At 45.5% G+C, this 22,389-nt stretch overlaps 1 protein-coding gene across 5 annotated transcripts in view; it reads left to right on the top strand.

The window, feature by feature from the left end:
* Positions 1–22,389, top strand: part of LOC106579185 (myosin phosphatase Rho interacting protein) — a 121,030-nt gene that overhangs the window by 68,553 nt on the left and 30,088 nt on the right. For 3 of the 5 annotated variants that reach the window (XM_014158850.2, XM_045702552.1, XM_045702554.1), the window contains exons 8-20: positions 1,236–1,383; positions 3,168–3,278; positions 6,294–6,350; positions 6,497–6,565; positions 6,677–6,766; positions 8,176–8,288; positions 8,446–8,484; positions 9,948–10,755; positions 10,853–10,969; positions 12,070–15,942; positions 16,907–17,054; positions 17,163–17,268; positions 22,168–22,327. In XM_014158850.2, coding sequence (XP_014014325.2) covers positions 1,236–1,383; positions 3,168–3,278; positions 6,294–6,350; positions 6,497–6,565; positions 6,677–6,766; positions 8,176–8,288; positions 8,446–8,484; positions 9,948–10,755; positions 10,853–10,969; positions 12,070–15,942; positions 16,907–17,054; positions 17,163–17,268; positions 22,168–22,327 — 5,839 coding nt within the window. Of the gene's footprint in view, positions 1–1,235; positions 1,384–3,167; positions 3,279–5,507; positions 5,624–6,293; positions 6,351–6,496; positions 6,566–6,676; positions 6,767–8,175; positions 8,289–8,445; positions 8,485–9,947; positions 10,756–10,852; positions 10,970–12,069; positions 15,943–16,906; positions 17,055–17,162; positions 17,269–22,167; positions 22,328–22,389 lie in introns of those variants that run through there. The other 2 variants (XM_045702553.1, XM_014158849.2) reach the window with 2 other exon arrangements.

Here is a 22,389-nt window from a genome sequence, read left to right on the forward strand (position 1 = left end):
ATGACCCACCACACACACGCACATTTATTTAACTTATGCAGTCAAATCCACACTACACACCGCATTGCTTTGTAAGCCCACTGACTATATTGAATGTAATCACGCATGCGATCTTCAATGTTTTGGTTTTGAGTCTACCCTCGACTAAATTCAATTACTATGATCTTCATGAGCTGTATTGGTCTTCTGGCACCACCTAGTGGCAGCAGTCCTCGAGATCCTTTTCTGCCTCTGTGATAATTGCATTGCTCTCTTGGAGCCAAATTTAAAACCGACTTATGTTTATTGCATGCGTATTTCTGCCTCTGTCCAGCTCTGTCTACTTTGCTATTTTGTTTTTTTGTTTCGTCTCTTCCAGGAGCTTCTGAAAATTTGCCCTCCCAAACCTTCCGCCTCCGTCCTGCTGCGCCCTGCTGGTTACCGCTGACTCCTGCTTTCTCTCATTCCACCACACACACTGACACACACACACACACACACACACACACACACACACACACACCCGTTCACTCATTCACTCACACCTGGTCCAGTCTCCTTGGCTAACGCTGCTGATGCTGCCATTGCTGCCACTCCTGGGAACATGGTCCTTAATCCTACAATGATCCTCCTTCCTCTTCCTCTCCATCTGAAGTTTGATCTCTTCACATAACACTCTATACTCATCATACTCTATCAGTCTTTTGTGGACCATTTTCCTTTTCTAGTTGCACTTACACATTCTCTCTGGAATATGTGTTGTGCCAAAATGATTAACCAATGTAGTCATTGATCAAAATGTTCTTACATTCAAACCAGACTGATACTATAGATTTATAGATTTTTGGCACAAAGCAGCCTCCATAGTCCTGCTCTGCTCTTTTAGTTAACGCACATTGACGCTAGGACCTTGAGAGGATTTTCTCTTTTTGTTTGTTTTTGTAGCTCATTTGATTGTGTGTTATATCCTGAAGCGTGGCCGATGGAAGAGTAACACGCCTTTATAAGAAGAAAGGCTGCAGACGGTTTTAGTAGCAGCAGTTTGAGTGTGTTAGAGCCTCGAGTTTTACTGGCAAACCATCGGCAGCTTTTCTTCTTATAAAGTCTTGTTACTCTTCAGTTATTGGAAACAAAATGCTGTCACTTAAGTACAGCAAGAGATGATGATGATGATGCATAGCTGACATTTCAAAGACCCTATGTCATGCCGTTCATGTGATACTGTTCATGATAACGTGTGTGTGTGTTTTCCACAGGCGTTCTCAGGTGATAGGGAAGTTTGAGTCAGGGGATGGGGAGGGCGTGGAACACATGGACACCACCTCTCCTTCGGAGCCCTCCTCCAATACCGTGTCTGTCCAGAGGCAGGGGCGTAGCGAGAGACGCTCCCTCGCCTGCAAACAGGTAATGTCCCCCCCCCAACACAATGTGACACAAGGCTGTCGTTAGGGGTCATAAACCATACATGGCACCTAACATTAGCTGTCGTTAACATTAGTAAACCTACAATCCAATTTACAGAGAACTCTCGTTCATCGTAAACCTTTCATTAATGTTTCAGTTGACGTCAATATGAAGATAACCGTGTTACAATTTACGTGAATACATACAGTACAGTAGTTCACAGTGCATTCGGAAAGTATTCAGACCCCTTGACTTTTTCCACATTTTGTTACTTTACAGCCTTATTCTAGAATGGATTCAATTGTTTTTTTCCCCTCATCAATCTACACACAAATACCCCATAATGACAAAGCATAAACAGGTTTTTAGAAATTTTTGCAAATGTATAATTATTATAATTTTTTTTTAAATATCACATTTACATAAGTATTCAGACCCTTTACTCAGTACTTTGTTGAAGCACCTTTGGCAGCTATTACAGCCTCAAGCTCTGTCAGGTCGGATGGGGAGCGTCGCTGCACAGCTATTTTCAGGTCTCTCCATAGATGTTAGATCGGGTTCAATTCTGGGCTCTGGCTGAGCCACTCAAGGACATTCAGAGACTTGTCCTGAAGCCACTCCTGCGTTGTCTTGGCTGTGTGCTTAGGGTCATTGTCCTGTTGGAAGGTGAACCTTCGCCCCAGTCTGAGGTCCTGAACGCTCTGGAGCAGGATTTCATGAAGGATCTCTCTGTACTTTGCTCTGTTCATCTGTGCCTCGATCCTGACTAGTCTCCCAGTCCCTGCCACTGAAAAACATCTCCACGGCATGATGCTGCCACCACCATGCTTCACCGTAGGGATGGTGCCAGGTTTCCTCCAGACGTGATGCTTGGCATTCAGGCCAAAGAGTTCAATCTTGGTTTCGTCGGACCAGAGAATCTTGTTTCTCATTCTCACTGATGGTCCTTTAGGTGCCTTTTGGCAAACTCCAAGCGGGCTGTCATGTGCCTTTTAATGATGAGTGGTAGAGTGCTGCAGAGATGGTTGTCCTTCTGGAAGGTTCTCCCTTCTTCACAGAGGAACTCTGGAGCTCTGTTATAGTGACCATTGGGTTTTTGGTCAACTCCCTGATCAAGGCCCTTCTCCCCTGATTGCTCAGTTTGGCCGGGCAGCCAGCCCTACATAGAGTCTTGGTGGTTCCAAACTTCTTCCATTTAAGAATGATGAAGGCCACTGTGTTCTTGTGCACCTTCAGTGGTGCAGACATTTTTTGTAACTCTTCCCCAGATCTGTTCCTCGACACAATCCTGTCTTGGATCTCTACGGACAATCCCTTCGGCCTCATGGCTTGGTTTTTGCTCAGACATGCACTGTCAACTGTGGGACCTTTATATAGACAGGTGTGTGCCTTTACAAATCATGTCCAATCATTTGAATTTACCATAGGTGGACTCCAATTAACTTGTTGAAACATCTCAAGGATGATTAATGGAAACAGGATGCACCTGAGCTCAATTTTGAGTCTCATAGCAAAGGGTCTGAATACTTATGTAAATAAGGTATTTGTTTTATTTTTTTCAAATTTGCAAACGTTTCTAAAAACCTATTTTCGCTTTGTCATTATGGGGTGTTGTGTGTAGATTGATGAGGGGAATAAGGTTATAAAGCAACAAAATGTAGATCAAGTGAAGGGGTCTGAATACTTTCCGAATGCACTGTATATGAGCTGTAGTGAGTGTTTTAGTAATATTTCATAGCCAATGGATTCATGTCATGTCGACCCTATATGTTGGGCATTTTCAGGAGATGTCATTGGATGCTGAGAAGGAGCGTTGCGTTCCTGATGTGTCCTGCTCTTTCAACTTCCGGAGGGCAAAGTCCCTGGACCGCCGAGTGACCGAGTCCTCCATGACTGTGAGTGCTGGGCAGTGCTTCACTTTACGCAAGGTTACTTTACTTGATGCTAGGTTACTTCACTTTAATTAACGCTCGGTTACTTTACATTAGGTCACTTTAGTTTGTGCTAGGTTTTTACTTTGCTCTAGGTTACTTCACTTTACTTTATGCTGGGTTACTTCACTTAACACTAGGTTGCTTTACTTTAGGTCACTTTAGTTTATACTAGGTCAGGCCTGGGCAATTATTTTCCATGGAGGGCCACATTAGAATATATTTTTGCCATCGCTCATTAAGCTCAAGTTGCAGGTCAGTGGGAGCGTTATCCACATTGAAGGTGAAAGGAGAGGAAACCAACAGCATGTCATTTTCCAACACTTTGAAATCCTCAAAACGACGAGAAAACTCACAGTTCAAAGCACGCAGCATCGACGTATACTTCTCCCACTGGTCATCTGATAGGGAACAGACTAGTAGTGTCGGAAGGTGGGTGAGATTGTTGGCCTCTACTTGGCGGGTTGGGAGAATTCATTATCCCTTGAAGGCTTTGACAAAGCTGTACATCTGATGTGCAAAAAGGCCCTTCCCTTGTAGTTTGGAATTCAGTTCATTCATGAGGGCCATGATGTCCACAGTGAAGGCAAAATCAGCCAACCATTCTTTATGTTGCAGTTTGCAGTTGAGGGAAATCCACATACTTCCCTTCATTTGCAAAACTCAGCAATCTCCGACTTCAGGTCCAACACCCTTTTTAAGCACCTTCCCCAAACTCAGCCATCTCACATTTGTGTGGTAGGGGAGATCTGCATGACCTGACTCTCTCTTCCAACAGTGAGACAAACTGCCTGTGGTTTAAAGATTGTGCCCTTATGAAGTTTACCACTTTAGTGACTGTATCCACAACATTGCTCATTTACAGAGCACCTCCTGATGAATAATGCAATGCAGGAAAAAAAATTCTGATCTGGGTTCAGCTCAGCTACTTGATCGTGTATCCTTTTCAAAAGGCCAATGTTTTTTCCTGTCATGTTTGGGCACCTATCAGTGGTCACACCGGAATTTCTTTCAAAACTCAGTTGCTAGCTTTGCTATACACTTATTAACTTCCTCCAATAAATCTTTACCTGTGTTTGTGCTCTTCATTGACTGCACTGAAACAAGCTCCTCTATACTTTCAAAGTCTGGGGTTATGCCTTGTAAGAATATCAACAACTGCATCACTGCTCTCATCCAGGGCCAAGGAGAAATAGTTGAAATCCTTTACCTTGACTTTCAACTGTTGTTCCATATTCTCTGCGATGTCCTCAACACTCCGTGTCACTGTTCGTCTTGACAGGGAAACATTTTCAAACAGATATTTCTTGTCGGGGCAAAGTTGCCGCAGAGTCAAGTAAACATTCTTTAATGAATTCGCCCTCAGCGAATGGCTTGCTATGTTTAGCAATTTTGTGGGACAGTTCATAGCTAGCTCTCGCAATTCCGTCGTTTGCTGAATGCAGTTATGTGAAAAGTCCTTGCTGTTTTGCAACTGAGAAAGCAACTCTTTCGATGCACTTACCCTCTGCTCAGAAGACATATTCCTATGTTTCTCTGCATGCTTCGTCGGAAAGTGTCGGGACAAGTTGTAGTCTTTCAAGACAGCGATGCTCTCTTTGCACACTAAGCTTTCCCTGATACCTCAATAAAGAAATATTTAGATGTCCACTCTTGCTGGAGCACCCTACATTCATTGTCTACTTTCCTTTTCTTTGAAAAACTCATTTTAGCACAATTTCTAGCTAGCTACTATTTGTAACTGAAGTGTGTGTCAGTCACTGTCTGTCCTCGTGCAGTTGTTATTTATACGTGCCTTCAAATAAATGTCCCACAAGCAGTGGGAGTTAAATCATTACAGAAAGGCAAGTATTCATTGAGCTTTTAATCTGAATAACAAATACGTTTTCCAAAACTTTACTATCGCTAATTCTTTGATCTGAGCATGATTCCGCGGGCCGTATTGAATCAGGTCGCGGGCCGTTATGTTACTTTACCCTAGGTTACTTAACCTTACCCTAGGTTACTTCACTAACAGATTACATGCATGGCTCTCAGTGTTACTTAGATCTGATCTGGGAACGGCCCGGGGTGGTGTTAGTGTTCCTCCTGTCAACGTGTGGATGGTATGGCCGAGCTGCAGCTGCCAAAATAGCCCCCCCCCAAACCCCCTCTGTTATAAATAGCTGGAGTGAAGGGTGTTAAAGCGCCAGCTCTTTGTGCAAAGACACACAGAGAGAGAGGGAGTCGAGTGGAAGAGAGAGTGTGTGTTAATGAGTCTCCACCAGACCGTCGCCGTGCCACACCTGATGAGGATCAACAGAAACAAGGTAGGGGTTTGGACGTAGCGCAGTTCCTGTTTGTTAACCAAATGGACGGTTTAGTTCTGGTGGTCTAACAGCAGACGTTCTTGGTTTGCTTAGTTGAGCAGTGAGAGTTTGGCGAAGAAGGGCTCACTTGTTGTGGATCGAGTGGTCATTCATTGAGTCTTTGTGTGGATGAAACCATAGAAGGGGTTCTGTCTGCACTGTGATTGCTATATTAGTTGAATGAATCCAAGTCTAATATAAATATAGCACTATATAGATATTTTGGACATCTGAAGACCGTAGCAGTTCTGTCGTAATGTAAACAAAAACTTTTTTTTTTTTTTTAATGCATTTGCAAGATTACTGTATTTCAGGGTTCAATGAAAGGTCGCTATTGGGTTGGGTGGGCCACTCTTCCCATTAGTGGAATCTGGGTGGCAAAGTGGACTGAAAAGCTATTAGCTTTTAGCTGCTGAGCTGTTGGCTGTTTATTGGGAGCATTGCAGTGAGCTGTCTGGCTCTGGACAAAAATCTGTTAGCTACATTGTTAGCTGAGAGCTATTACATATTATGCGTAAATGACTACCGATAAAGCAGTGAACACTGATAATGATAGCCATGAGCATAAGCTAGTTGTAAATCGCGTGTCATGAATTGAAGCTGTTGTTGATTTTTTTTGTTTTCACTGTAGCCGGATCTGTTGAATTTCAAGAAAGGATGGATGACCAAGCTATACGAGGATGGGATGGTAATATACTTTATTAGCAGGAATCATTGTTGTGTTTCTAAATGATTAGCAGTGCCTTATGACATCTTTCATGGCTTAGGAGAGTATGCTTTAACAAAACTAGTACATTTTATATATATATATATATATTTTTTTTTTACCTCCAGTGGAAGAAACACTGGTTTGTTCTCACAGACCAGAGTCTACGATACTACAGGGACTCAATAGCTGAGGAGGTAAGACTCACTGAATTACTTCTATACCCCCCCCCAAAAAAAACAAACTAAAAACAAGGTATGCAGTGTAATGTTAATATCGCCCTTGACATTTTTGTTGTTTTATTCCAGGCTGCTGATATGGACGGCGAGATTGACCTGTCCACCTGTTATGACGTCACAGAGTTCCCAGTACAGAGGAACTATGGCTTCCAAATCCTTGTGAGTGTTTTGTGGTTATACTTTGCTCATCTATACCATCGATCAAACCTAAAATGGTGCATACCTTTCACATCTCTAACAAATTGTTGTTCAGCCGTGACCCTGCGCTCTAAAAACAGCATTGACACGTGGTATTGCTGTCGGCATTGGGTTTGGTCATTTCTCTTCCGAAACATTTATTTGTTCCATCGTGAGGGATGTCACTTGACCTATCATCCCCCTGTGAGAGAGTGACATCATTGGATCTAAGTCTGCCACAGACGTTGCTACCCCCTCACCAACACCCGGAGGCCCTGAATAACATGTTTGTCTAACCTCGCTCATTCAAAAAGACCAACCTGGTCTTGCGTCGGCGCTTACTCAATGTTGGCGCCTGCGTGTTTTGGAAAACCTGTTTTTCTAAAAATAGTTTTGAAGGCTTTCGCCGTGAGCTTTAATGGCACACAGGATAGAATGTGAGACGACCTTCCATAGGAGGAGCACGGTGAGGATGATTACCTCGCGATGCAACGTTTCCCTTGACTATAGGCCAAAGGCTTGATCCCTTGGCGATGGGCCACGTCCGAAACGTTCTCTCTAAGCATCGATGTCAATGCTGGAGACATGCCCAGATCTGAAGTTAGTGTGAGGCCCCATGGACACATGACCACCATAGACATCCATGTCGCTTCTGCTGTGGGGTGGTTATTGTGTTTACATTGGCTTAGAGCTGGAGCCCGCTCTCCTGGCGCTTCCCTGGTTATTTTCTGTTCGGGGGGTCAGAAATAGAGCAGTGGGAGCAGATCATTCTCTCTTTGGCTGAGAACAACACCGGTTTAGTGACAAGAAATGAATAACTCCAGTATTTATAACACCTTTTAGTGCTCTGTATTATGGGCAGACCGGATGGAGGCCAGGAATGGGGCTTGACCCAGTGGGGGAACCACCAAAACAGAATGATGTAAATGAATGTAACATCCAGTAGAAGCCTTGGATGGAGAGTGCACTCGTTTTTGTTCATTCATCGTAGGGCTGGGCGATATGGGCAAAATCTCATATCCGATATAGGTCATTTCATATCCCTATTAATGATGCATACATATCACGTTATAGCACATTTTCTGTAAATTCAATGAATAAACACTTTATATAAAATGACCACATGTAAAGGCCTATTTCTTACTACCTTTTGAATTATACTCAACAAATAAAAGGTACTTACTCATATTTGATTATTTCTCCTTTTATTTAGAATTTTTGTGCACATTTTCAATTAAGCATGTAACAAAATATGAATGTATAAAATCTAAAAAGGTAAATAGAAAACTTAAATATAGGCCTAAAATAAATATATATATTTACACACACACACACATTTATTCATTTTGGGGGCCCCTCCTGCCCTTCTCTCCTGCCCTCTCTTTGTCCAGAGTAAGGAGGGGGCTTGCACCCTGTCAGCCATGACCTCGGGAATCCGCCGCAACTGGATTCAGGCCATCATGAAGAACGTGCGACCCACCATCGCTCCTCCCGATGTCACCCGGTAAGACTAACACACAGAGCGTGAGAGGGAGTATGTCGACACAACCCGCCACTGACAGACATAACAATTTCCCCACTTTTATTTACTCTCACTAATCTCTCTCCTCCTCCTCATCCTCCTCTTCCTTCTCTGGTATTTCCACCCTCTCTGCTTCCAGGAAAAACATCTCTCTGAAACTGTCGGTTCTGAAGCCCAGGTTGGAGCGCTTGTGTGTTGATCCACGCCCCCCCTCCCCTCTCCCCGTGATGTAATGGTTCAGTAATTCCTGCCTGCGTGTTTGTCGTCCCGCCCTGTGTCCTGAACATTGAGTAATGTCTCCAAGTAGTACTGCTCGGGAAGCCTGCTGCAGTATGCGCGCCATCAGTCAATTGAAATAATAATCTATTTTACCTGGCTCCATCAGCATAGAAAACTATTGTAGATTGATAAAAGATGATGTATAGAGATAATGAAGAAGAGACAAAAAAACGAGACGTAGGCCTATAGTTTATATGGTAACACCTACAGTATGTGTTTTGCTTTGATGAACCGTGAAAAGGCAGTTGGAGCACGAGGAGAGACAAGCGTCAGTGCAACCACTGTCCTATGTGTATCGCGGCAACAGAAGTATTACGGTTTTGTTGTCGGATCATTTAGCCCCCTGTGCTAGTGTTTCTTCCCAGAGGTCTTGTCTTTCACTGGGGCTCTTCAGATGCCTTTGGACTCTGTATTGGGTTCAGTGTTTCCCCTAGGATTTTCTTCAGCGGTGGTGGCAACGGTAGTGGGGGAGGGGGAGTTGGCGCATTGACATCTTAGCTGTTCCCATAGACTTCCAGTTGATGAATATAGGGGGGTTTAGTGTATAGGGTTTTACCCCTGTTTACTGAACTCGCGTATGGCTGTGCTGCTGTCCGACTCGGAGGCGGCTCCCTCGAAACAGGAATGTGGGATATTTTTGGCGTTCCTGCGTAGACACCTCGCGGACATCTCTTCTCTTGGATTGTACCCTCTCCCATTCCTCTGACACCCCCCCCCCCCCCGGAAATAGACTTTACGGTCAGCCCACTTTTTTAGGTGCGCACTCCCCATCGCGGTTTTAGTGAATGCCAAGCAGTGTGCAGATGACTGTGACCACATTCCCCCGCTCGTCTACTGTGCGAACGACTAAAGTTGAGAAACTGCAGTGAGCTCGCCTCAAGTCTCGGATTACAGACATGTCTTACGAAAGAGAAAGGCCAAATCTGACCTGAGGCCCATCATGCACTCACTGAAGTTTGGCCCAATTCTCCCAGACTGCTTTAGTGCTAAAATGTCCCAATGTATTCCTCTCATTTGCTGTTGTGGTTTAAGCTTACTTTGTGAGCACAGAGATGTTTTGTTGTAAGTGAATAGTTGATGTTCTGTAGCTGTGTGTGTGTGTGTGTGTAGCTGAGTTTGCATGGGCTTCTTCAGTGCATTTTGAGGGTATCGGCATTGGTCACATCATTGGTCGTTATCTGGGGCGCAAGATGATTGTAGGTCAGGGATTCTGCACGGTCATCCTTGCTCAGGCCGATCCTCTCGAACATGCTGATTTGTCTTAACACCAGTACTGAGCGTCTGAAGCCATCACTGACCAGCCTCTTTCTCTCTCTTCCTCTCCATTCATTTCCTTCTCTCTCACTCCTCCCATGTCCTCAGCTCCCTCCCTGAGGAGAAGACCAGAGGGCGGGTGGTGCTGCATCCGTCTCCCCAGCCAGGCCCTGACCCCAGCCCCGAGAGCCCCCGGGTGGAGGTCCGGGTGGTCAAAACACAGAGGTCTGTAGACCACGCTCCTGCCACAGTCGCCGCCCCCGCCTCGGAGCCACGCAAGAGCCGGGTCCGAGAGCGTAGGCGAGAAGGCCGCTCCAAAACTTACGACTGGTCCGAATTCCAGCCCGGACAGACGGAGGACCCCAAGAGGGACAAAGCACCAGATACTGTTGACCTCAGCTCTGCTTCTTCCTCTTCCACCTCCTCTTCGTCCTCCTCCACGTCTTCCCTGGCGTCCTCCCCCATCTCCACCACCTCTTCCCCGCCAACTTCCTCCTCTATTTCGGCCCCTCCACCCGGCCAGGGCTCCGCCGTGGCAGCCAGGGAGGAGGCAGAGCAGGAGCGGGGGCGGCGACGGGATGAAAGACAGCAGCGCTTTAAGCAGAACACCCACGCACCCAGCACGGTCACCACCACAATGACCTCCACTGTAAATGCAGTGGGGGCCGAACCGAGGAACCCCGGGGAGTCCCAGGATCAGGGGAGGATGGAGGTCGACCACCCTGAGCCTGGTGCGGCGGGGAGCGGGGAGAGCGACGGCAGAGCCCCTGACGTGCAGGTGGAGATCGAGCAGCGGTGGCATCAGGTGGAGACCACGCCGCTCCGAGAGGAGAAGCAGGTGCCCATCAGCACCACTGACGCCTGCCTCACTGAGAGACTACCCCCACAGGAGCTAGCTGCCCTGCTGGACAAAGAGGTAGGCCTTTATGTACACCGGCCAAAGCTTCAATATTCTACTGTGTGTCATTATAATGAAGAACCAAGCTATATTCTAATGCATGTGTATGATGCAGCTGGGGCAGACCCAGAAGGAGCTGGCCAGACTGCAGGAGCAGAACAACCTGCTGCAGGAGCAGCTCGAAGATGCCAGGGGCAGAGAGCACAGTGCCAGGGAGGGCTACGTGCTACAGGTACCACACGCCAACAGTAGCTGATCACTTCTGATTAGATGGATATTAGTTCCAGTTAGTTGGCTATTATTACAGCTTGAGAGATTACCAATCATGTCGCTTTAAATCATTTTAAATGATATGCCCTTTTACTGTGACTTCATGTTTTGGAGGGGTTTTTATCGTTTGATATTCTGGCTCGTTTTCGCAGCAAGGTTTCGTATTCAGTTTGTATATTACATTACTGAACATCTTAGCGTGAGACACAGTATTTTACAGTCGAAGGCAATGTTCGCACTTATCGTAATACAAACTGATAGGTTGAGGATGTCGCGCGTGTGGCGTCTCTGACTTGTGCGTGTGCGATTCTACTAACAGGTGTGGGGTCTTAGTCTGAAAAACAGATGTGCATGGTTGTGGTGCTCTCGGCATGGTTTCTCCCGTTAACTGTTTTTACGGAGTCTCACATCTACTGGGGGGGGGAATGATTGGTTTGACGCCGAAGGTAAGAACCTAGAGGAGCTTTGCCGCTGTGCTTTTTCTTTCTTGTCGTTCGCGCCATCCTGTCCTCTCAGCCTGGTTTTTTGTGCATGACTTTTTGGTGTTTGGGAGTATGCATGGTTGCGTTCATCTCTGTATTCATTTACAGTTCATGTCCCCACGTTCGCACATGTAACGATGCCACACTGTACTGGCACATTGGACATTTGATAGTTTCCTCATCACATTCGCCCTTTCTTTCCTTCAACATGTATTATAATTATGTGTGAGTTGAAATATCAGGGGCAATAGAGACCATTTTACTCATTTTAGTTTCACTATCTATTCACAGTTGAATATGTATCTTGTTCAGTCACTTTATATTCACCAGTTTGGATTTTTTTCCCCTTCATTATATTTAGTTATTTTCCATTTTCACCCTTGAGGTCACCCTGAAAAAGCACAGTGGGAAGCTTGGGACAAAGCTTTTCAAAAGATATCAAAAGATATCAAATCTATATTGAGATGGGAATGAAATTCCTGGGTTTTTCCTCATAGCCCCAGAGATGTGGTTCACCGTAACTGTGGGGGTAAATAAAAGATGATGTCACTAATCAAACTGTCTCATCAATCTTTTAAAGAGCGGCACCTCGCCCCCCTCCTCCTCCTCACCACACAGAGCGCCATGGCAACGTCTGCATAAGCTCAACCAAGACCTGCAGAATGATCTGGAGGCCCAGCGACGCAAACAGGACCTGGCCCAGCACCAGGTGCAGACTCTGAGGAGGAGCTATACCGAGGCCCAGGATGCCATTGGACGCCACGAGGCTGACATCCAGGCCCTGCAGGCCAAGCTCAGCTCTGCCATGGCTGAGATCCTGGCCAGCGAGCAGGCCGTGGCCCGCATGAGAAACGAACTCAAGCTGGAGCAGGAGCGCTCCCGGGAGCAAGAGGAGGAGTGGGTGCGCAGTGACGCCACTTTGCGGGTCCAGCTAAGGGACAGCGAGGACAGGCTCCGGGAGGTGGAGGCCAGCCTTCTGGAAAGGAGCCAGGCCCTCAGGCATCTGGAGCGCCAGCAGGCCCTGCAGAGGGACCACCTGAGGGAGGTGCACAGGCTCCAGGAGAGGCTGGCGGAGGTGACAGGCCGGCTGAGCGCCACCGAGCAGGGCCAGGCCCTGAAGGAGGAGCGCCTGAGGACGGAGCAGCGCTCCCTGCAGGAGAGCCACGAGAGGGAGAGGCAGAGCCTAGCCCGGAGGCTGGCTGAAGCCGAGTCTGGGCGGGCAGAGCTGGAGGAGAGGCTGCTGGAGGCGGAGCAGCAGGTGGAGGCTCTTCTGAGGGGGATGCGCGCCTCGGATGGAGACGAGGTCAGGGAGGAAGTGATGCGGCTGCAGGAGGATTTGGCACAGACAACGGATGTGGCGGAGACGCTGAGGGAGAGCGTCCGCAGGCTGGAGGAGGAGAAGGGCCGGCTGACCTGCCGCTGCCAGGAGCTCCTCAACCAGATCTCTGAGGCAGACCGGGAGGTGACCAAACTCCGTAGCCGGCTGGAAACAGAGGAGGCCGACTACTATACACTGGAGCACTCCTATGAGAGGGCGTCGGAGGAGTTCCAGAAGATCAGCCGTGTGCTTCAGGAGAAGGAGGAGGAGATACGACAGACCAAGGAGATGTACGAGAGACTAGTGGAGCGCAAGGAGGAGGACCTGAACGAGGCCCTCATCAAGATGGCCGCCCTGGGTAGCAGCCTGGAGGAGACGGAGCAGAGGCTTCAGGCCAGGGAAGCGCTGCTCTGCCAGATGGGCGAGGGCCTGAGGGGCCAGAGCGAAGCCTGCAGTGCGGAGACAGACCTGCAGGCCAAGCTGGTGGTGGCAGAGGACCGCATTGCAGAGCTGGAGCAGCACCTCAATGCCCTGCAGCTGGGCTATGCCGACCTTCGGATGGAACGCCAACGAGCCCAAGAGGGGGCTCTCCATGCTCGGGAAACAACCAAGGAAAGGGGCCAGTCGTTCTCCAACTCCTTGCCAACGAACACAGATTCCTCACTGACCTTTGACTTGGGTTCCAAGGCGAAGAGCTCCTCAGACGGTGATGAGTCTCAAGCGAAAAGGCAGAGGATACGGTTCTCCAGCATTCAGTGCCAAAAATACATCCAATCAGAGGACCTGGAGAACAGTAATGCAGACAACACTTCCTCAGACATAAGCGAAGAGATTAGCCAAGACTTCCAACCGTCCATGGAGACCAACTCTTCCGATATTACATTCCAGTACTGCAGCGACCCAGAGAAGTTTATTTCCATCATAACTGCCCTGGAGATCAAGCTTCTGGCCACGGAGGAGAAGCTTAGAGACCTCACCCAGAAGCTTGAGGAGCAGCGGGTGGACCAGCCAGAGGGTCTGATGGAGGGACAAGGCTCCTGGACAGGGACTGATTCAGAGCTCCAGGAGCTCAATGCTAGACTCCAACAAGAAGAGGCACCCAGCAGTGCCCTCCCTGGGCCAGTTAGTCAGATTACAGCTGCTAAGCACCAATACGCCAAGGCCCTAGTCTGTGTAGAGTCCAGTAGGGAGAAAGTCAGGGGTATTCTAAGTAGTCATTGCCAGGGCAGTACAGGGCTGCAGCTCCACACTTTGTCTGAGATCGAGAATGAGTTAGTTAGTGCAACGTTGTACATTAGAGAGGGCGGGATGACATGGAATGAGCACCCGTCAGAGGTCACACAAAGTCAAGCCCAAGAGATTCACAAGAGCAAAGCATCGGATGAGGAAACGATACGACTCTTTGCCAAAACACTGTCTTTTGAGGCAATGGTTTTGAATAAGATGGCTTTTTTGATACAGAATCCAGACTCGGACCTTGTGCAACGTCTTATCGAGATATGTAGAGAGACTGAGAGCATCAAAAGAAGTGATGGCGATTGTGTGGCAATTGTTTATGCAGACGTCTTGACCAGGAAGCTAATGTTAGAGAGTGCCTTCTGGGCCGAGGTGGAGAAAATGGAATCCCATTGTGAATTGATGCAGGGAGAAAGCTCAGATGTTAAGTCAACGGTGGCTAGTATGTCCCTTGAGGCTAATGTTACTGTTATCTATAACACCTGTGTCAAAGCTGAATTATCGCACTCTCTTCAGAGTCTTAAGAGCTTTTATGAGGAGAAGTTCAAAATGCTCAAAAGGGAATTGGCCCAAGCCCATGGGAGCTTACAACAAAGGGAATCTGCTTTGAAAGAGATTATCCAAGCTCCCAAAAGACTTGATTTGAGAAAAGTCCTTCAAGACGTCAGTAATGAGTTTGGCTTTAGTGAGGAGCAGAGTTTAGCTGACTTAAGTGAACTGGCTCCCTATATGGAGCAGATTGAAATGGAGGAGGCACAGGATTTGGCTGAGGAAGTAGTGGATAGACACTTAGAGGGAGACGTGCCATCTTGTAGCGTTGACTCTGTTGAATCTCTGCAAGTTGGGCGAGACAACTTGGCCGCTGAGCTAGAGAGACAGGCAGCTATCCTCCACAGATTTTCCCAAGCGATTGAGAGCGGCAGCCATCCTGGCTTAGCCAATATTATCCAAGCAACCTCAAGTTACCAATCCACCCTCAACCTCACGGGTGGCTCCCTTTGCATGCGTGAGGCGCTTATCCAGGCCCAGGTGGCCTACGTAGCCTGTAGGCTAAGAGCCGACCACGAGCGGGACTTGGTCCGATATCGGCAAGCTGGCCATAGCATGGACGTACTTGTCCAGGAGCACGCCTGCACTGTTGGTGCCATTCGGGATCGCTACGAGGCCTCCCTACAGGAGGAGCGCCAGGGCTTCACCTGTACAATGGCCTCCCTTCAGGATGAGAATCAGGCCCTGAGAGGGGAAATGGGCCAGCGAGTGGAAAAGCTCTCCCAGCAGCAGGAGCGGCTGGCCCTCCTGGAGGAGCGCTTCCACAGGGAGACTGAGGAGCTGAGGCAGAGGCACCAACTGGAGCTGAGTCAGGCGGAGCAGGGCCGGGCCTCCACCGAGCTGGCCCTGATGGAGACCACGGCTGACAGCCAGCGGAAGCTGGAAGTCCTGCTGGTTGACATGGACACCATAGATGAGCGCCACGAAGGCCACCTAAGGAGACTGGAGGAGCAGTTCCAGGGGCAGATCCGAGAGCTGCAGCAGGTCCACCAGGAGGAGATCCAGAGGCTGCACGCCCACTACACAGAGACCATCCGCTCCATCCAAGACCAAGAGGATAGTGGAAGCAAGGGCGATAGTAGCCCTGAGTCGGGCCACTCTCAGTCTCCACTACCCGAGGAGGTCACCCCATCCACTGAGCAGGCTTGGCCCATGGAGGAAGAGGAGCAGGGTAAGGGGGAGGAGGGTCAGGCTAGGGTGGCGACGGACCCCATGGTAGTCCTGAAGGACAGGATCCAGGAGCTGGAGACCCAGATGGACACCATGAGGGACGAACTGGAGACCAAGCATCTGGAGGGAGATGTGGCCAGCCTGAGAGAGAAATACCAGAGAGACTTTGAAAGTCTAAAGGTTTTTGTTCTTCCTTTCTTAACGTCGTAAATTGTAGTCTTCATGTGGTAAGCCCAGTAGTTGAGCATGACTGAATAGTTGGATGTTATAATCAGTCAAACTATGGGAATTGCAAACATTATTATTATTATTATTATTATTATTATTATTATTATTATTATTAGAATAATTTGCCATATTCTTGGTCATTACATATGAAATCAACTGGTCCAGAAATGGCACTTCATCCATTTCTCCCATGGCCAAACATTCATGGATACTTTTGTAGAATCTGGTAAGGATGATTTGATGATTTCATATGGAATTAAATATTAGTTTGATCTACAACATAATTGTTATCCACAAAGTAGCATACAATACAAATGACTTCTATTGAAATGCAGCATTGTAATCACTCATGCTTCAGAACCATACCTTTCTCCCGGTTACTCTATAACCATAATATATTACCCCCACACAGACAACAATGCCCAGTCTCTGTAACACGCAACATTATGTTTAGAAATATACTAAATGCTGAATTATGAATATATGCTGTTTTAGTATCTGAAACCAATTCCAGAAATGTTGATACACATGTTTCTAGAAAGACAGATTAAAATCTTATTCGATGTCCTCTTCTTTGCCCTGACAAAATTGGCTGCCTTAATCACACTCCCTCATACTAACATTGCTTGGCTTCTGATCAAAAAATGCTTGCATGACTTTCTCACATGTAATTCTGCTTGCACTGGTAAATAATGCACCATGAAGACTAGTCAGAGCACATAACACAAATGGGACTGACGTCTCACAGACCGTCCCGAGTTAGATTACTCCGATCGCTAGAGCATACTAAATTTCATCATAAATCTGGTAAGGATAAGTAGGCGTTCTTCACTCAATTATTTAAGGCCTTAATAGCATACTACTACGCCATGGGGAGCTTTAACAATGCCAACAATATTAACCCCTTCTCCCCCAGGCCACGTGTGAGCGAGGCTTCACAGCCATGGAGGAGACCCACCACAAGGTCGTCGAGGACCTCCAGAGGCAGCACCAGAGGGAGGTCTCCAAACTACTGGAGGAGAGGGAGAGGCTACTGGCTGAAGAGACGGCCGCCACCATCGCTGGTAAAGATTAGCACCTGCATTGACCAATCCCTAGTGTTTGCCAGATTTGGTGGATTTTTCGTCACCTACAATTGTAATGACTCTGACCGCTAGCTTTCTGTGTTCCAGCTATTGAGGCTATGAAGAACGCACACCGAGAGGAAATGGAGAAGAACCAGCGCTCCCAAATCAGCGGACTGAGCACTGACATCGACGAGCTGCACGAGCAGTATCAGTAAGTCCCTAATTTGGTTGGGAACACAACTGGTACATAGCAGACGATGGCAGAGATTTGAATGACTGTAGTGAGCTCCATATAGAGAGACACTCAACACCATATGTATTTGGGCAAATGTGTCATATGAGGCGACTGTACAGAATGTTGCCTTTTATTTGAGGGTATTTTCATTCATACTGTATCTGTTTTGCCTTTTAGAAATGAAGGTACTTTATATATCTAGTCCCTACATTTGAAGAAGTCGTACGTTTTTGGTCAAATTCACTTATCGTATATTAAAGTAGTAAACTGTTTTAGTATTTGGTCCCATATCCTTGACTACATCGTTGCAGACAATGACTGACTTTACAAACGTGTTGGATGCATTTGCAGTATATTTTGGTTGTGTTTCTGATTATGTTTTGCCTAATAGGAACTAAAGGGTGAATGTTTTGTGATTTGAGTCACTTTTATTGTAATTAAGAATAGAAGATGTTTCTGAACACTTCTACATTATTGTGGATGCTACCAGGATTATGGATGATAATAATGAATGAATCGTGAATAATGATGAGTGAGAAAGTTAGACACACACAGATCAGACCCCGCCCCTGTTGTTGGTAATGGTGAGCGGTTAGCCTGTTTTGTTGTAACCTCTGTACTTTTCTCACTCATCATTATTCATTGTTTATTCATGATTTTTCTTAATCATTGCGTTTAGAAGTGTTCCAAAACATCTTAGCTCTTCAAAATATGAATCTACTCACTTAGAGATTGGAAAATGTTATGCTGTTTTCAAATTAAACAAAATAAAGGTAACTGCAAAAATAAAGGAAACACCAATATAAAGCGTTGGGCCGCCAGAACTGCTTCAGTGCACCTTGCCATAGATTCTACAAATGTCTGGAACTCTATTGGAGGGATGCGACGCCATTCTTCCACATGAAATTCCATAACTTGGCATTTTGTTGATGGTGGTGGAAAACGCCGTTTCAGGCACCGCTCCAGAATCTCCCGTTAGTGTTCAGATGGGTTGAGATCTGGTGACACACACACATACATACACACACACACGCAAACAAACCCTTTAACCCCCCTATGCTCCTTTGAGACCCCTCTTTCAAAGTCACTAAGATCTCTTCTAGCCATGGTAGCCAAAATGCTGGGCAACTAGGCATTTTTTTATACATGACCCTAAACATGATGGGATGATTTAATTGCTTAATTAACTCAGGAACCACACTTGTGTGGAACCACCTGCTGTCAATATACTTTGTATCCCTCATATAGTTCCTTTATTTTGGCAGTTACCTGTACCTTGCTCCAGTTATGGCTTTTAGAATTGACTAGGGTAATTATAACAAACAATTCATCTTTCTCCATTCAGTTCCTGCTGGGCAAAACATAACCCAAAACAAACAGCAAATGCATTCAATGAGTTTGTAGAGTCACAAGCTTGATGTAATCATTGCGTGCTAGAAATATGGGACCAAATACTGAACTTTGAACTACTTTAATACACTATAAGTGAATTTGTCCAAATACTTACGACTTCTTCAAATGGGAGGAATAGATACACAGGGCTTTCTTTTATAAACGGTAAAACAGATGTTTGAAAATACCCTAAAATAAAAGGTGACGTTCTGTACCGTCGACTCATGAAACATTTGATCTCAAATCAAAAATGCTGGAGTATAGAGACAAATTAAAAATGTTAGCTTCACTTTCTAAATACATGTGGTGTTTAGTGTATATGGGCTCATAGGTAGCCAATCAATCAAAACTGACTTGTATAGCTAGACCTTTTTACTGGTGCATTTGCCACAATGTGACAGTGGCAACTGGTAAAAATATGGAAGTCTCTTCGGGGAAGGGGGTTGTTATGCTTTGTGTATGCCTTCAAAGTATTCACACCCCTTGACCTTTTCCACATTTTGTTGTGTTACAGCCTGAATTTAAAATGTATTAAATATAAATTGTTTGTCACTGGTCTACACACAATAATGTCAAAGTGGATTTACGTTTTTTTAAATTTTAAACGTGTTAAAAATGAAAAGCTGAAATGTCTTCAGTCAATACGTATTCAATCCCATTGTTATGGCAAGCCTAAATAAGTTCAGGAGTAAAACATTTGCTAAACAAGTCACATAATAAGTTGCTTGGACTTTTTGTGCAATAATAGTGTTTAACATGATTTTTGAATGACCACCTCATCTCTGTACCCCACATACAATTATCTGTAAGGTCCTTCAGTCGAGCAGTGAATTTCTAACACAGATTCAACCACGAAGACCAGGGAGTACGGCCTCAAAGTAGGGCATCTATTGGTATTTTTTTTTTTTTTAAAGCAGACATTGACTATCCCTTTGATCATGGGGAAGTTATTAATAACACTTTGGATGGTGTATCAATACACCCAGTCACTACAAAGATACAGGCGTCCTTCCTAACTCAGTTGACAGAGAGGAAGGAAACTGCTCAGGGATTTCACCACGAGGCCAATGGTGACTTTAACACTTAGAGTTTAATTGCTGCGCTAGGAGAAAACTGAGGATGGATCAACAACATTGTAGTTACTCCACAATACTAACCTAAATGACAGAGTGAAAAGAAAGAAGCCTGTACAGAATAAAAAATACAAAGTGTTATTTTTGGGGTGAATCCAAAACAACACATCACAGAGTACTTTTCATATTTTCAAGCATGGTGGTGGCTGCATCAGGATGGCTCAACAACATTGTAGTTACTCCAGAATACTAACCCAGTTGACAGTGTGAGAAGAAAGAAGCCTGTACAACAAAGACACTAAAGTAATACTGCAAAGAATGTGGCAAAGCAATTAACACTTTGTGTTCAGAACAAAAAGATGGTGCCGACAGACATGGCAGCTCTGCTTCTAGCTCCTAAGCAACTTTGGAGTATTTCGTTTTTTTTGTGTTATTTTCTTACATTATTAGCCCAGAATGTTTTTTGTGTTATTACATAGAGCCGGAAAGAACTTTCGGATATCAGAGCGGCGGTAACTCAACAGCATTAAGACCAGGAATACGACTTTCCCGAATTGGATCCTTTGTACGTACCCCCCAGGGCAATTGAACCGATCCCAGAGGCTGCTCCAAGATGCCACCGGTGGAGAAGAAGTATTCGGACTCAGGATGTGTGCACACCATCTACCACTTCCGGGTATGTTATTCGCTTCAGTATCCGGACAATAAAGTAGATGAGCTCAGGGCGAGGATCTCCTTCCTGAGAGAAATCAGGGACTGTAACATTCTCTGTTTCACGGAATCATGGCTCTCTCCGGATATACTTTCCCCATCCATACAGCCAGCTGGGTTCTCAGTACATCGCACAGACAGGAATAAAGAACTCTCCGGGAAGAAGATAACGTACAGAAATCCGACCTAGAATACCTCACAATCAAATGCTGACCGCATTACCTCCCAAGAGAATTCTCTTTGGTTATAGTCACAGCCTTGTATATTCCCCCTCAAGCCGATACCACTACGGCCCTCAAGGAACTACACTGGACTTTGTGCAAACTGTAAACCTCATATCCTGAGGCCGCATTTATTGTATCTGCCGGTTTTAACAAAGCAGATTTGAGGAAAACGCTACCGAAGTTCATTGACTAGTACTCGTGCTTGGCCCCTAAGAGTGTGCAAAGCTGTCATCAAGGCATAGGGGACCTACTTTGAAGAATCTCAAATATAAGCTATATGATTCCATGTGTGTTATTTCATAGTGTTGATGTCTTCACTATTGTTCTATAATGTAGAAAATAGTAAAAAATAAAGAAAAATTTGTAGGTGTCAACTTTTGACTGGTACTGTACATACACATGGAGTCACTGGTCACTTTAATAATGGCACACTAGTCTGTTTAATAATGTTTGCATACTACTTTACACATATCATATGTGTATATACTGTATTCTATTCTACTGTATTTTAGTCATTGCTACTCCGACATAGCTCATCCAAATATTTATATATTTCTTAATTCCATTATTTTACTTTTGTGTGTGTTGTGAATTGTTATATACTACTGCACTGTTGGAGTTAGGAACACAAGCATTTCGCTACACCCGCAATAACATCTGCTAAATATGTGTATGTCACCAATAAGATTTGAATTTTTGGGGGCAAATCCAATACAAAACATTACGGAGTACGACTTTCCATATAAGCATAGTGCTGGCTGCATCATGTTATGGGAATGCTTGTAATTTTAGGGACTGTGGAGTTTTTCAGGATTAAAAAAAAACTGAATTGAGCTATGCACAGGCAAAATCCTAGAGGAAAACCTTGTTCAGTCTGCTTTCCACCAGACACTGGGAGACAAATTCACCTTTCAGCAGCACAATATCCTAAAATACAAGGCCAAATATACACCAGAGTTGCTTACCAAGAAGACAATGAATGTTCCTGAGTTGCCTAGTTAGTTTTTACATAAATCTGCTTGAAAATTCATGGCAAGACTTGAAAATGGTTGTCTAGCAACGATCTTGACAGAGCTTAAAGAATTTTGAAAAGAATAATGGGCAAATATTGCACAATACGGGTGTGCAAATCTCTTAGAGACTTACCCAGAAAGACACCCAGCTGTAATCACTGCCTAAGATTATTTTATTTAACCTTTATTTAACTCTAACATGTATTGACTCAGTGGTGTGAATACTTATGTCAGTTAGATTTCTGTATTTCATTTTCAATATTTCGTTTTTTAAAATGTTGATAAAAAAAATATCTAAACATGTTTTCACTTTGTCATTATGGGGTATTGTTTGTAGATGGGTGAGAAATATATTTTTTTTATACATTTTTAATTCATGTTGTAACACAGCAAAATGTGGAATAAGTAAAGGGGTATGAATACTTTCTGAAGGCACTGTATGTACACGTGACTGTGTCTCAGGGAGGAGCTGCAGTCGATCCAGAGGGAGCTGGAGGTGTTGTCGGAGCAGTACTCTCAGAAGTGTCTGGAGAACGCCCACCTGGCCCAGGCCCTAGAGGCTGAGAGACAGGCCCTCAGACAGTGTCAGAGGGAGAACCAGGAGCTCAACGCACACAACCAGGTACACACGCACACACAACCAGGTACACACGCACACACAACCAGGTACACACGCACACACAA

This window comes from Salmo salar, chromosome ssa19 (genome assembly GCF_905237065.1).
Source record: "Salmo salar chromosome ssa19, Ssal_v3.1, whole genome shotgun sequence".
Lineage (NCBI taxonomy): Eukaryota > Metazoa > Chordata > Actinopteri > Salmoniformes > Salmonidae > Salmo > Salmo salar.